General features: G+C 35.9%; 2 protein-coding genes across 2 annotated transcripts in view; one reads left to right on the top strand and one right to left on the bottom strand.

Moving 5' to 3' along the window:
• DYTN (dystrotelin) overlaps positions 1 to 6,194 on the top strand; it is a 49,802-nt gene extending 43,608 nt beyond the window's left edge. Inside the window, exon 12 of the mRNA XM_055345072.1 lies at positions 6,091 to 6,194. Coding sequence (XP_055201047.1) covers positions 6,091 to 6,194 — 104 coding nt within the window. The remainder of the gene's footprint in view (positions 1 to 6,090) is intronic.
• Positions 6,195 to 9,157: 2,963 nt separating this feature from the next.
• Positions 9,158 to 13,542, bottom strand: FAM237A (family with sequence similarity 237 member A). The gene is made up of 2 exons (XM_055345202.1): positions 13,131 to 13,542; positions 9,158 to 9,297 (listed from the first exon to the last, which is right to left on the bottom strand). Exons 1-2 carry the CDS (start codon positions 13,540 to 13,542, stop codon positions 9,158 to 9,160), a joined length of 552 nt encoding a protein of 183 aa, XP_055201177.1.
• Positions 13,543 to 14,186: the final 644 nt, after the last annotated feature.

Below are 14,186 nucleotides of genomic sequence, written 5' to 3'. Positions count from 1 at the left end.
TGTGGCTTCCCCTATCCAAATTTGCTCTTTTTACACTTGATCTTAGCCAAAAAGCTGAGAAGCGATTAAATTTGCTCATTTTATAGAACTATTCACATTGGATTAGGACCCACCCACAGCACTTCATTTTAATTTAATTAACTTTTAAAAGAATCTATTCCAAATATATTCACATTCTGAGGTATGGGGGAGAGGACTTCCACATGTGAATTTAGGGAGGGAAACACAATGCAGCCCATAACAGTTGAGGAGCTGTAAAATCAGGACATCATAACGTCAGTCATATATTAAAGTTGGCAGAGCTGAGTCAATGACGTAATTATTTGGTGATTCTAAAAATCTCTACTGTGAAGAGTTGGAGTTACAATCCTTGTAATAGAGAAGACAAGATCACAAAGATGCCAGAAGCATGCTCAAACTGCCTGAGACAAAGACAGGATGGGAACTCCTTGTGCCTGATTCTGAGACTGACACAAGATTCCACCCACCATGTTTCTATCTTAACTTCTTTGAGGTCATGATGAGTACTCAAAGCAAAGTCAACATCTACTTGAAGTTCTTAGGAAAATTTCACATAAAAATTTGACTTTTATTCTGGAAAAATCTTTTAGTCTTTAACATCTTCATTTTTATTTTTCAATTTGTCTCTCCAGCTGAGCTTATAAAAGCTGCTGATCCCTTGCCACACTCACAAATCTAGTAGACTATGTTGCACATTACAGATTGCTAATAAGCTAGGTCTACTACTTACATTGGGAAGACATTGTTCTAACACTTATGCAGCTGGATACCTGAAACCAAAATATTCATACATATTTTAAATTACCTTATTAAAATCTATATATAAAAATATATATCTATATATACACACATGAATATATTATTAAAAGGAAAATCATGAAAGGGTAAAGCTTATTTCTACATTTAGATGATGCCATAATGTATAAAGATGCAATTAGTATTGTCCAATCTTGTAGAAGATGCAAAGAATAAGTCCCCCAAAATTACTTAATTTCCACTTTAAATCTTCCACTTAAAATTTAAATAAAACTGTTGAAATGCTTCTGCTGAAGTATGCATTATCATACAAAAGTGCTTATGATGTTAGCAAGAAGGTTCATACTTTCCCTTTTTGTTATTATAGTAGTGTATACTTTGTGATGACTCAGCAAATGCTAATTGATAAGATTTAAATTTCCAGTCTTATTTCTCTTATATCAGCCTTGTTTCTATAATGCTTTTTTTTAAAAAAAAAAGATTTTATTTACTGATTTGAGAGAGACTGAATGAGAGAGCATGAGCAGGGGCAGGGAGTGGGAGAAGCAGACTTCCTGATTAGCAGGGAGCCCACTGTGGGGTTTCCGGGCTTGGGGCTCTATCCCAGAACCCTGGCTCAGGGTTCAATCCCAGGACCCTGGGATCATGACTTGAGCTGACGGCAGATGCTTAACTGGCTGAGCCACCCAGGCACCCCTCCTCAATGCTTTTAAGCATAGGATCTATGTTAATCTCCATGACTATTTGCATTTAAGCACTGTCACTCCTCATTCAAATACTTCTAAGTATATCTTTGTTCAGTCTAGTTTTGAATAGGATTCTACTTAACCATTGGGAATATTGATTATAAAAGTATACTCCATAATTTATGCATAATCTATGCATGCTTACCAAAATTACACCAAACCTAATCAGAGCCACACTGATGAAGATGTGGGAAGACAAATAAACTAAATTAGGGTATTGGTTACCTTTGTTTTATTTCTCTGTTGTGGATGCTTCAGAAAAAAGCTGGAAGTTTTTGGTCATTTTACTGCTCCAGTTTTTTTTTTCTTTAATTTGAGAATCATTTGGAAAACTAGAAATTTCCACTATTATAAACATGCTAAGATTTACTCAGTGTCAACATAGTCAGCCAGTGTTGTGATCATCCTAGTGATTTAGGCAGGCTGGGTCTGACGACCTAAAGGTGTCCCACAGGACGAGCCAAGAGAGTCCTTTGATTCACCCAAGATGGAAATCAAGTGCGAGCTACCAGGAGGCAAAAGCAGAGTTTATTGAAGATATATAGAGAGATAGATAGAGTATCCAGCGGACTCAAAAAGGAAAAAAGGGAGTCTTATCTTTGCTTGGGTTCTGGGCTTTTTAATGGCATTTGTGATCTGTTGCATATGTCCTCTCAGGCATGCAGGAACTGGTCAGAACAAGGATAGGGTCTAGGTGTCCATTATAAGGTACTTAATTCCCTGGAGCCAGGATGTCTTGGCATCAAGATATCTAGCATCAGTGGTCTGGAATAAGCACATGATGGCTTTGCCCTGTCATTCCTTAGATACCATTGATTGTGCTGGAAGACCCTAAAGATTTCATTATCTCTTTGTCCCTTACAAGGAGGACATATCATAAGGCATGTATAGGGTGGGGGTTCAGATCCTAGCAAGAAGAGAAGCCGGAAAAGAAGCAAAGGGGGAAAAGAAAAACAAGCATTTTCCTTCACAGGGTCTCATTGGTTTCTCTGTCTCACTGTAGCTGACTATCCTTTCTAATGGGGGTTTTGCTAAGAGTCAATCCATTTTGGACATTAAGATGAACTTTACATTAAAAGCTTAATTAGACCAAAATAACAAGCCTAATGGTCAGTATGTAGGCCGTTGTAGACATCTACTGAACAGAGTCATTCAGTATCAGGCTAGGAAAACAGGATTTCATGAGACTATGAGAGTTTAATAGAAAGTATGTAGGAGAGGTTCCCCAAACCTCTTTGAATTCCAAATGTTGGGTTGCAAATCAGTAGCAAACAATTTGCTTTCCTTGCAGGAAAAGAAGTCAACTTGAAAGTGTCTAACACTATTTTCTTCTGTGGTGACACACACACACACAAAAAGACATAATTGTCTAGTTTTAGTTTCTCATTAAATTATTTCCAGCCCATTTGTTAATGAAATTTCCTGTGTATCTCTGAAATCCTTTTCCCAGCTTGTCTCCCATCACTCTTGGTCACCTGTTTACCAATTTTAAGGATGAGAAGGGAAGGCCAGAGAGTAGATGTGGGAGGGTTATTCCTGTTCCTTTCTTCTCCACGTGAAACCATCATCAAAATTATTAGTATAAATAATCAGAAAATGAAGCTTGAACTTGAACAAATTCTAAGAAAATAAAGAGCAGTGGAAAACAGAGAGAAATGCAACAGTGTCTCTTTAGCTCACTTATTTAAGAAAGTAGTCTTCTCAAATATTGCCTGTGGATCCTGGGGGTATGTACTGAAATCTTGTTGAATCTTTCTCTGTCTCTGTTTCTCTCTCAAAAATAAGTATGTATGAAAAAGTAGAAGCCTTTGCTCTCAATGAAAGAAGATACAGACTTCCAGCAACTAAGCTCCATGAAGGTAGAAAAAAATTTTCTAATTGATTCATCATTCATTCACTCATTTATTAATTCCACAAATATTTCTCCAGCACTTATTATGTGCTAGATGCTGGGTGTTCATTTTGAAAGGGGTGCATTACATTTTTAAGATACTCTAGCATTAAAAAAAAAAAAAGATACTCTAGTGTCACGTGGAGAATGGTTTGGAGAAGGAAGTGAGCAAAGAGACCAGGTAAAAGCCTGTTGTAATCTAGGCAAGATGTGGTGGTGGCTTGCCCCCCCCCAACCCCCGGGAACAGGGATATATTTATTGTAATGGGGAGACCTGAGATAGGGGGCGACACATCAAGAGTTCTGTTTTGATCACATTAAGTGTGAGTTTCCTGAGAAACATCCAGTATATCAGAGCACCCATCAACATACACAATCTGGAGCTCACAGGAGAAGTCTTAGTACACAGTAGATATCCAATACATATGGGTTTGCTTAATTAATTATTGTTGTAAGGAAGACACAGACTCAGCCTTTCCATTTCCCAGCAGAGTAGTCCTAGACTAGATAACCTGATACTTTTTAATCTCTATATCCATCATTCTGGTAGCCTCCTCTCACATCCCTGATTCATTCAGAGATTCATTCGGATAGATTTTTAATTACATTGAAGTGAATTATTTTCCCATTTTTATTTCCTTTGGACTGTCGATTGCACAGGTATTTCTAACATCTCATGAGGCTACCACTTGTGCTTTACCTTAATTCAGTCTCTATATAAATGGAATCTCAGGTGTATGCCAAGCATCGTGCTAGGAGCTATAGGTGAATGTATATCTTTGGCTTTTTCAACATTTCAAGAGACTGAAGCTAAAAGGAAAACAGCCAAATAATAAGAAAAACTTCCTATGAATGAAATGGATTATTGCTTTCCTATTTCTTTATTGCTGTATTTTAAGTTTTTATCACTGTGTGCTGAGAAACAGAATATCCTAAAGTAAGTTTGCCTCTGGACAAGGTTTTCTTTATTCAGGCAATAAAATATTATTTATTCAAGGTTCTTGTAGTTCTGGAACAATATTAGAGAATAGATACATTTAAAATGCCACAAATCCTCTCCTCTTATGTTCAGCAGAAAACAGCCCAGAGGAAGCCATTATATAAATCACGAACCTAAAGTATATAACCAATAAAATAAGTCTTTCCAAGTTTTCATTTCCCGCAATTTTATTTTTTATTAATCACACAAATAATGTTATACTGCATGTTCATCATAGTATTATACCTAAGTGTACAGGATTTTTTAAAAATGGATTCATTCCCTCTTTGTCACCAGTTTTCTCAAAGATAATGACTGTTAACAGTTTAGTGAATTTTCCTTCCAACTTTTTTCTGTATATTTTGATGTCTTTCTCCACATAAGTTAGATTGTTCTTACTTTTGATTTTTTTCACTTGCCAATATAGCTCAGACATTGAGCAATTTCATTTTTTAAATGCTGCATAATATCACAGAGTATAAATTGCCATAATTTATTTACTGATCTATAATTAAGTTGCTTCCAATTTTTTATTACCATAAGAATGGTTTGGTAAGTGTCTTTATGATCTACATCTTTGTACTCATATATGAATATATTTGTAGCATCATTTCCTAGAAATATAATTCTTAGGCTAAAAATTATGCATATCAAACTTTTGGTTGATAACTGCCACACTGTAGATCTTTCTACAACACTATCTCTCTTATAATAGATCATAGGGAACTACTGAAAGCATTCACCAGTAGCTGTACAGCACAGATTTTCAAAGCCTGGTCCCTAGACCAATGGCATCAGAATCACCTGGGACCATATTAGAAATGCAAATTCTTGGACTGCCTCCCTGATACACTATATCAATGAGGCATCTCCAAAGAAACCAAACCAATAGGATATAAATATAGAGATAGGAAAGAAACATTATTTTCAGGAATTGGCTATGTGATTATGGAGGCTGACAACTCCCCAGATCTACTGTCAATAAATTGGAAACTTAGAAGAATGTATGGGTGTGGTTCCATTGCAAAAGCTGGCAGGCTGGAGACCTAGGAAGATATTTTGGTTGATATCTGAAGGCAGAGGAAAACTGATGTTGCAGCTGCAAGGCAGTCAGGCAGGAGGAATTCTCTTACTCAGCTTTTCTGCTTTACTTAGGTCTTCAGCTGATTGGATGAGGCCCGACCACATTAGGGAGGGCAATCCGCTGTAGTCGGTCTGTAGATTCAAATATCAATCTCATCCAGAAACACCCCCACAGCACACCCAGAATAATGTTTGACCAAACATCTGGGCATAGTAGCCAGTCAGGCTGAGGCATAAAATTAACCATCATATATACTGAATCAGAGCTCTTAGGGTAGGAGCTAGCAATCTGTTTTTACGCTTTCCAGGTGATTCTGACATATACCAGAATTTGAATACCGCTGCTCTAGAGTGGGCTTTCTGGCTACTCAGATTTGTGCTCTGAGTCGTGGAAGAAGGCCTTTTAAGAACCCACAACCAAGTGGTATTAGCAATTAATCATGACAAATAATAGCCATCTTATTTGCCAGCTGGTAGAAAAAGGACATTCTCATCAGGAATTGGGGAGGGAGAGTTTCTGTGCTAGAGTTTTAGCAAGATCAGCTTAAAAACCTGATCAGCTTAAAAACCTACAGGCACTTTCTCTGAAGGACTCGTCTGTTTGTTGATTTCAGGCCTGCAATCTTCAGTAGACATGGACCTGTATTGTGGAGCTGAGCGGGTGTGCAGGGCCTTCTCTGCTCTCGTTGATCAGATCACCGTGTCCAACTTGAAGTGATAAAGAGTCCAGGTTCAAAGGCTCCTTGGGATGACAATGAAACATGTTTTCAAAATCTATACTGAAAGAATTAAGCCTTTTACCTCTCAGTAATTTGGTGTGAAGCATGAAGAAAGTTAAGTTTTATTTTTAAATCTCCCTACTCATGTGTCTTAGTTCTTCAGTTCAGAGTAAATCCTTGGGAGGAAGGGGTGGTAGAAGGAAATGGAAAGAAGAGGCCAAGTTAAATCTGTGTATGCCGAGTTTCCAACAGAGGGCTATTCTTAATTTGAATATTAATATTCAAGTGTGTGATTTACATGAATTCATGCAACTGTTTTCTTCAAGTATTATTTAAATTATTGAATCGATGACCAAATTTTCTATCTGGATGCTCCTGATGGAGAACAAGCTTGACACAGAACTAAACACACACACACACACACACACACACACACACGAGTGTATGCAAAACTGGTGAAATCTGAATAAACTCTGTGGATTGTACTAATGTCAATTTCCTGGTTGTATTATTGTACTATAATTATGCAAGATGTTACTAACGTTGAGGGAAACTGGATGAAAGGTATACAGGATGTCTCTGTATTATTTCTTATAACTATATATGAATCAATAATTATCTCAAAATAAGTTTATTTTGAAAATATGAATATTTCTTGCTAAAATCCTATATCCAATGACTTTGGCTAAAGTACCCGCCAGCCCCCTTTCTCTGCGTGTATGATTGGGGTATAGATGCTTAACTTAATAACATCTAAGTAATAGCTAATATTTTTTGACTATCAGAGCACTTAGTTTCTAGGCACCTTATAAGTACTAACTCATTTAATCCTCACAACAAAACTAGCAAGTAGTGATCTCATTTTATGAGGGAACTATGGCACAAAGAGCATCAGTAACTTGCCAAAAGTTGCATGGCCAGTAGTTGATGAAGTTGAGATTTGAACCTGGGTTCTGAGCCTATACTCTGCTCTGTACTTTCTCTCAATAAATATTGCTCTGATTCTAGTGTTTTGCATATTACCTTGATGTGCAATCCATGTTGCATTTAGAGAGGCTACCAATTCTTTTAATATGATCTGTAATTTATAGTACTGTTCCAGAAGAAAATGATGTGCAATTTAATAGGATTAGGACTAGGTTATCCATGTTCAATCTCATGCTAATATTTGCTTTTCGGCCTATTACGATTTTTAAAAATTTTATTCTCTGTCTTTCTCACTTTATCTCACTTGTTCCTTATAAATTTAATAAGCATCCCCTAAAACACTGATCAGCAAGCTACACCCCACAAGTCAAATCCTGCTTACTGCCTGTTTTATCCAAGCTATGAGTTGAGAGTGGTTATTACATCTTAAAAAAATGATCGACAGAGTCAAACGGAGAATATGTTGTGACACCTGAAAATGATATGGATTTAGATTTCATTGTCCATAAACAAAGTTTTATTAGAACACAGCCATGCTCATTCATTCACATAGTGTCTATGATGACTTGTATTCTACAAAAGAAGAATTGATTTTTAGTTTCAACAGAGACAAGATGGCTTATAGTCATATGATATTTGCTATCTGAACCTTTATAGAAAAAATTGGCAGGCCCTGTTGTCTACTACCCAGGTGAGGGAGGAGCAAAGGGCAGGCTTTTCTATAAGCAAGAGTGGCAAGAGTAGCATTTCTTCCATGATTTATAAGAAATAATAAGTTTACAGGATGGTTTTTTAAGAATATGATGAAAGGTATTAGAGAAAGTGGCATGAAAGTTAGAACCATGAGTCCATGTAGAAATATAATGTGGCAGCTTTTAATGTACCCTTCTCCTACCCAAGCTGAGGCTGGTTCCCCTTCCCAAGTTCCTTCCCCAGACTCATTTCCCCTGTTTTTAGGACTTGGTTAATTCTCAAATGCAGCTGTGTCTTCTGATAACCTTTAGATGGGGTTTTTAGTTTAAGGAGACCCCTCAACCTCCAGTGAAAAAACATTTACTGACGCTTCCTTTAGGTCTGGAAAAAGCAAGTGAATTGCCAACATATCTGAGATTCAAACTGGTTGTCAAGTATTGGTTGTGATAGAACAATTGGAAAGATGAAGTAATTAGAGATAAAAAAAAGTTGCATTGTGTCTGGATCTCAAATATGCTTGCTCAATGGATTTCTCTGCTGTGAACCTCATCAGGTCTGTTCATTTTTCAGGGAAAAATTTTTAATGGATTCTTTCATTATAATGCTGTTCATTTTACTTTTTGTTTGCTTTGCATGCAAAATGTAACTGACCACTTACAGAACTTTAATATTTAATAAAATAGGAAATATGCTAATTGGAAAATACTTATACTTACTGCTATTTTATTAGAGTTTAGATTATCAGTGATGGTAATATCAAAGGTTGAAATAAAGAGACTCCAGTAATGTTACTTGAGGTCCAGAGCTTTTATTAATTTTGTTTCCATTAGAAGAATGCTTTACTTGCTATTTTTGTGCATTTTTTGTTTGCTCTCTGTTTTATATAGTATTCAAAAATATCCTTTCAAACAAGATTTAGGTATTAGAGACAGATATTAAGTGATAATTAATAAGTATAGTTCCTTTTATGCCTGTGCATAAGCAATGTCTAATGGCTGGGAAGTCATGCAGTGTATTCAAGTTCAATGTATGGCCCTTTTGTTCATTAACAATATCCAGCATCCCAGAACAATTTATCAGAATGAATACAAACGATCTGATTTGTCCAATCCCCTGGTCCTCTTTGGAAGCTATTTTAACTCTTTCTGACAGTGGGATGGTCGGGCATTAAAGCCACCATTTGAAGGAACATGTTAGAATGAAACCTTAAGTACTCAGAATGTGGCTGATGATTATCTCTGAACATTCCCATCATTTCAAGTAAACAAATGATCAATAGTCAAGAAAAACGTGGGCTTTTTTTTTTTTAATTCCAAGATGTGAGATAGCTCTGAGGTTAGATTTATTTTCTCTTTATTTCCAGGCCACTGGTCACTTTTCCAATGAACTTAGACCCACTCTTGTGCAAGCGCATGCTTATCAAACCTTCAATCAACTCTTTCTTCTTTAGGAAAGGTGTTCTTAGTTGCTGAGAATATGCACCTGAAAGTAGAGAAAAGTAACTCATTGTTAGAGCACCAGATTATTCTCAGGTCACTTAAATGTCAATAAATTGGTTTTAAAAGAAAGTTTGTTGGGGTGCCTGGGTGGCTCATGAGTTGAGCATCTGACTTGGTTTCCATTCAGGTCATGATCTCATGGGTCCTGGGCTGGGGCCCTGCCTTGGGCTCTGCACTCTGCAGGGAATCTGCTTGAAGATTCTCTCCCCTTGCCCCTTCCTCGACTCTCACACCCTCTCTGTCTCTCTCAAATCTTTAAAAATAAAAAATAAAGTTCGTTGTTTCTGTCCCTATCAAAAGTCTCTATAAATTTATTGCAGGAGTGTGTATGCAAATCTGTGCTTATGTGTCCTTTGCAGTTTAGTTAAATAACATAAATTAAGTAAATTGTAATAAATGCATTTCCTTGTTAATGAATGTGTATGTACTAAGATGTTTTTCTGATTAAAAAAGTAAAAATGGTCATTATACATTTTTTAATGTTAAAGCTTTATGAAAAAAAAGAAAAAAAAGCTTTATGCGTATACACTCCAGACCATAATTTAATTAACCATTACATTTAAATCATTTCCAAGTTTTCTGTTGTTATAAACAGTATTCCAGGGAAGATCCTTGTACTGCATTGTTGGCCACATCTCTGAATGTTTCCTCAGGATAGATTTCTAGATGAGTAATTTCTGAAGATGTTACTAGGAGATTTCTTGGAACCAGTAAAGTAAAAAATCAAGCATTTGTAAAACCAATTTTATATATTCCTGAAGCATTGTTTTCTCTAAGGCTTAGTATTTAAAAAATAAGCACAAACATTTGCCAGCTAGGCACCAACGGCAAATATCATCATATTATAAATCTAAATTTTAATTTCCTCATCATGAGCAATGCAAAGACTCACAATCTTCCTAGAACATACAAACTGCCAGTCTCAGGCAGACAGGTTTTTCTGTTTTTTTCATTGGCAGAGCAAGGTTTGTTGCAGAAAAAGGCCATTATTTTTGGATGCAAGCAAGGATGTCAAAATCCCTTTATTTGCATTGAAGTTCTTACTAACCATGAGTTAAACTTAACTCTATTATTCCTATTTGAAAGTTAATCAGCCTACTCTTTTCCTAAATCAATTAATAACTCTCTATTTCTCTCTGCCTTGACATGATCCATGGTAATTCATTGGTTAAGCTGGGTTACACCATCTTCACACTTTCTGGATATTTCAGCATTCAGTCATTGACTCATATCTTTTTAGACTAAATAACAATGATCTTTTGAGTCTTTCCTCAAGTGATGATATCTCTAGCCCTCAGAATTTTTGGAATTCTCTTTTCTGGATGCCTTCTGTTCCTGCTGAGCATTGTTAGAAACAACTACAGTATCCAAGTCATCACCCAGTTCAAGCTGTCCTTGAGGTAAAGCTCTTCCAGACTCTATCCATAGTTAAATACATGCCTTCCATAAATCCCCCTTTTATAGAATCACAGAACACTAGAATGGAGAATGTAAAGAGACTTTGTGGGCCATCTAATTCTTTCTTCACCCCTCTTTTTCAGATGAAGAAACTGAGAGCTAAATAAGTTAATTAAGTTGACTTAAGTTACATAGCTATTTGGTATCTCTTGTTTTCATTATTTGTTGGCCCAATATTGACAAATATATATTAACATACATTTAGGAGTTTAATGTTTTTAACAAAGCATGATTCGCAGCAACATTTCTCAAGTGCATTTAAACTATTTAAATTTGAGGGTATAAAAATAACAAAAATCTTTTTGCAAGTTATGTAGACACATTAGTTCTTTCCTTCTGCTCTGGTGATTTGATATCCCCAAGAACTATAGAGACAAACATCTCTTTACCCTCACCCCATCCCAACCTGGTAGTAGATTAATCCCCTATGAACAATAGAAAAAATTAGTGGAGAATCTGTGCAGGTACATCCAGAGCCCAGTTGAACCACTAGAGATTTAATCAAGCCTCTTGAGATGAAACTCAGTGTTCCAGCAACTATTTAACTTTTAGACATGGTGTCTCCTTGACCCAAGACCCTCTCTGACTGTGATTATACAATCTAAATGGAAAGTCTTGTTTCCTGATCTGCAAACAACTGTTTATGTCAAACATTAAAATAACTTCAATAAAGTAAAATATTCCCTCCTGCTACATAGCCGCTCTGGCTAAAGTTTGCAAACCAGCTGAGTCAACAGCAACTCTGTAGCAAGAAAAAAGAAAGTGCCTTCCAAAACTGAAAATAAAGCTACTATTTTTTTAAAAGAAGAAGAAATTCTATGCTTAAATATGCTCAAAAAATTACATGTAGCTTCAGACTATTCTGATATCCACACTGCAAGCAAGCAAACTGAAAGCTGTTTTAGAGAAAGACCTTATGTGTGTATATAATTGTTTTCATATTCACCTGAACACAATTATTATTGTTTTCATTTAGTCTATAGATACTTTAGTAATTTAAAATGAGTGCAAAATACCTTTAAAAAGCCCCAATAAATATGGGTAGTGATTTGAGAATGACAACTAAATATGATAAGAATGGAATAAAGAGTTCTATACCACAAGTGAAGAAAATATCCAATTCTATTGATACTGATGTCTAAACAGGCTCTGTTTAAAACAGTTTTTTAAATATTGGTAACCAACATTGAAAGACACTTACTTTGTATTTCTTTAGTAGCTAAGCTGGTAAAAGAATATTTCCTCTAAAAATGGAAATTGGTTTAAGTTACAATAACACTTGCCAAAATAGTAAATTTATCTATAAATAACAGCAATGGATTATCTGGTTTAATGGATCAGCAAACCATGAGGATTTTTAGCTATTGAGGTTAAAACAAAGTACATATATAAAGGCTCTAGAATATCTTGGGAAACGGTTGATCTAGAACTATTACTGTTAAGTATTATTCCAGTAGAGAAATTATAGGGATATAAATGTAAAAATTAGTTATGCCTCAGTTTTTCACTGTTGCATAAGTAATTCCAAGAGTTACTATCACCCAAACAGCCTTTGTTGCAAGGATTGGAAGCTCATTGGTTAGAACAACATTTAAAAAGGAACAAAAACAATATGAATAGAGCTAAGTTATCTATTTCTCAGCTTACTCACAGGGGCTCATTTGCTCTAATTCTAATTCTATAAAGGATATTTCTTCTAATGCCCCCAGAGAAGACTGATTTTGAATATAATATTCGCACCACTGAGAATCTCTAAATTTGTCGGAATTTCCAAATTACTAAAAATTAATCACTCAGCTTGCTGAAAGTTAATTACATATTTGACATTTGTTCAAAAAGCAACAAGGAGTGAATCTGCAAGCCAGCCTATTTTTCTGCCTTTTATTTCACCAGCTAGGTACATTGCAAGGAGCCCCTCCATTTACATGGAAGCCATATTTTATTCTATTTAAAGGAGATAAAAGCTTGTGTGTTGTGAATATTCCCCAGACTTACATTCAAATCTTCCCAAGTCCATAGCATGTTAAAGACAGGTTATGACCCCTAATATTCAGGCTAATCACTTTATACTTTTGTGTTGTATTTTGGGAATCATGCTTTTCCTTACTTGTCTTTTTATTCTTCCTTGCTGGTATTTACATGAAGTATGAGAATGAAGACAATATAATGATATAGACAACTACCATGAAATACAAAAGGAAGTGCTATCTTCCTATGACTTCTGTGCTCTTGAATTCACCCCTGAGAGGAATATATGTGGCAATGAATTCCCCTAAAACCATTTCCCTCTTCCTCACAATTGGGCACATTCATACTTGATTGACCATTTTGAAAGACATGGGACCTAGAATTGACCACCTTGTTTTCTCCCTGTGTGCTGTGGATGCACTGCTGAAATCTTTTCTTCCTTCCCAGCCAATTGCCTCCTTCCTAAGCCATGGTTCCTGGAGAGGACACAGTCCACATAGATGTCCCAGAAGAGTTGGGCCAGATCCCAAAACAGTGCTCCATGCTTCAAGTTCTCAGATGACTTCAGGTAGATCATAAAATCCCAGAAACCTGAAACAGTGTTAGAAATTCGAGGCTTCCACATTTCCAGGAGAAGCACTGAAGAAGATTCCCAGCACTGAGGATCAGCTTGGTTAAGAGCCAGCACGTCTGTCTGGCTATGACAGAAGAAAGGAGAGACACAGCACATTCCCACAATGATCAGGGCGCAGGTAAGGGTCAAGGGGCGGTAGATCCCTCTTCTGTTCCCAGGATCGGCCATGGGGCTGAAACTGAATAGAATGGAAATGTCATACAAATCCTTACTTGAGCTCCACATTCAATAATGAAAATAATCATGCCTTTAAAAACCTTTGTGCCAGCAAAGGAAATACACCATTGTCCCTAGGAAAATTCTTACACCATATCTCCCATGAGTCCCATTCTACCTAAAATGGGTCATTGCCACACCAGGTACTATGAAACCAAGATATTTAGATTAGAAAGTATTAATTTCTAAGACATGTTCCTTTAGGAAATGATTAAGTGAATTTGTTTTCCCTAGTACAGAGGAACAGAGCTTAAAAGAATATAAAGTGAAAATTTAAAGTCTTACTGCATGACTTTAATTATTCTATAATATCATAGTTTAGCCTACCTATTCTAATCCAGGACTCCCATGCAATTAAGAATTTTAATATATTTCATCCTTAGATGTTTTCTTATTTGGGGTGACTTTCAATTTTTAAAAAGCATAAGAATTATAAAATGTTGTAAATAAACATAAACATAAGGTTTATGTTTATTTAGATACTAAAAGTATGGGAACCAAAGAGCATATATTCAATCCATTAGAGTAGAGTCAATTGACATTTTGTCAACACATAAAATACTCTACAATTCTGATATAACTTTCATAAAGATAAT

Source organism: Nyctereutes procyonoides, unplaced genomic scaffold, assembly GCF_905146905.1.
Source record: "Nyctereutes procyonoides isolate TBG_1078 unplaced genomic scaffold, NYPRO_anot_genome, whole genome shotgun sequence".
NCBI lineage: Eukaryota > Metazoa > Chordata > Mammalia > Carnivora > Canidae > Nyctereutes > Nyctereutes procyonoides.
This window is presented reverse-complemented; position numbering and strand designations above follow the sequence as displayed.

Bases quoted from the DNA above. Each gene is read 5' to 3' on its own strand.
- FAM237A (XM_055345202.1), bottom strand. From the start codon at position 13,542: ATGGCCGATCCTGGGAACAGAAGAGGGATCTACCGCCCCTTGACCCTT. The intron at 9,298-13,130 runs GTGGTCAATTCT...CTCTACTTTCAG, and splicing joins GCACACAGGGAGAAAACAAG to GTGCATATTCTCAGCAACTA.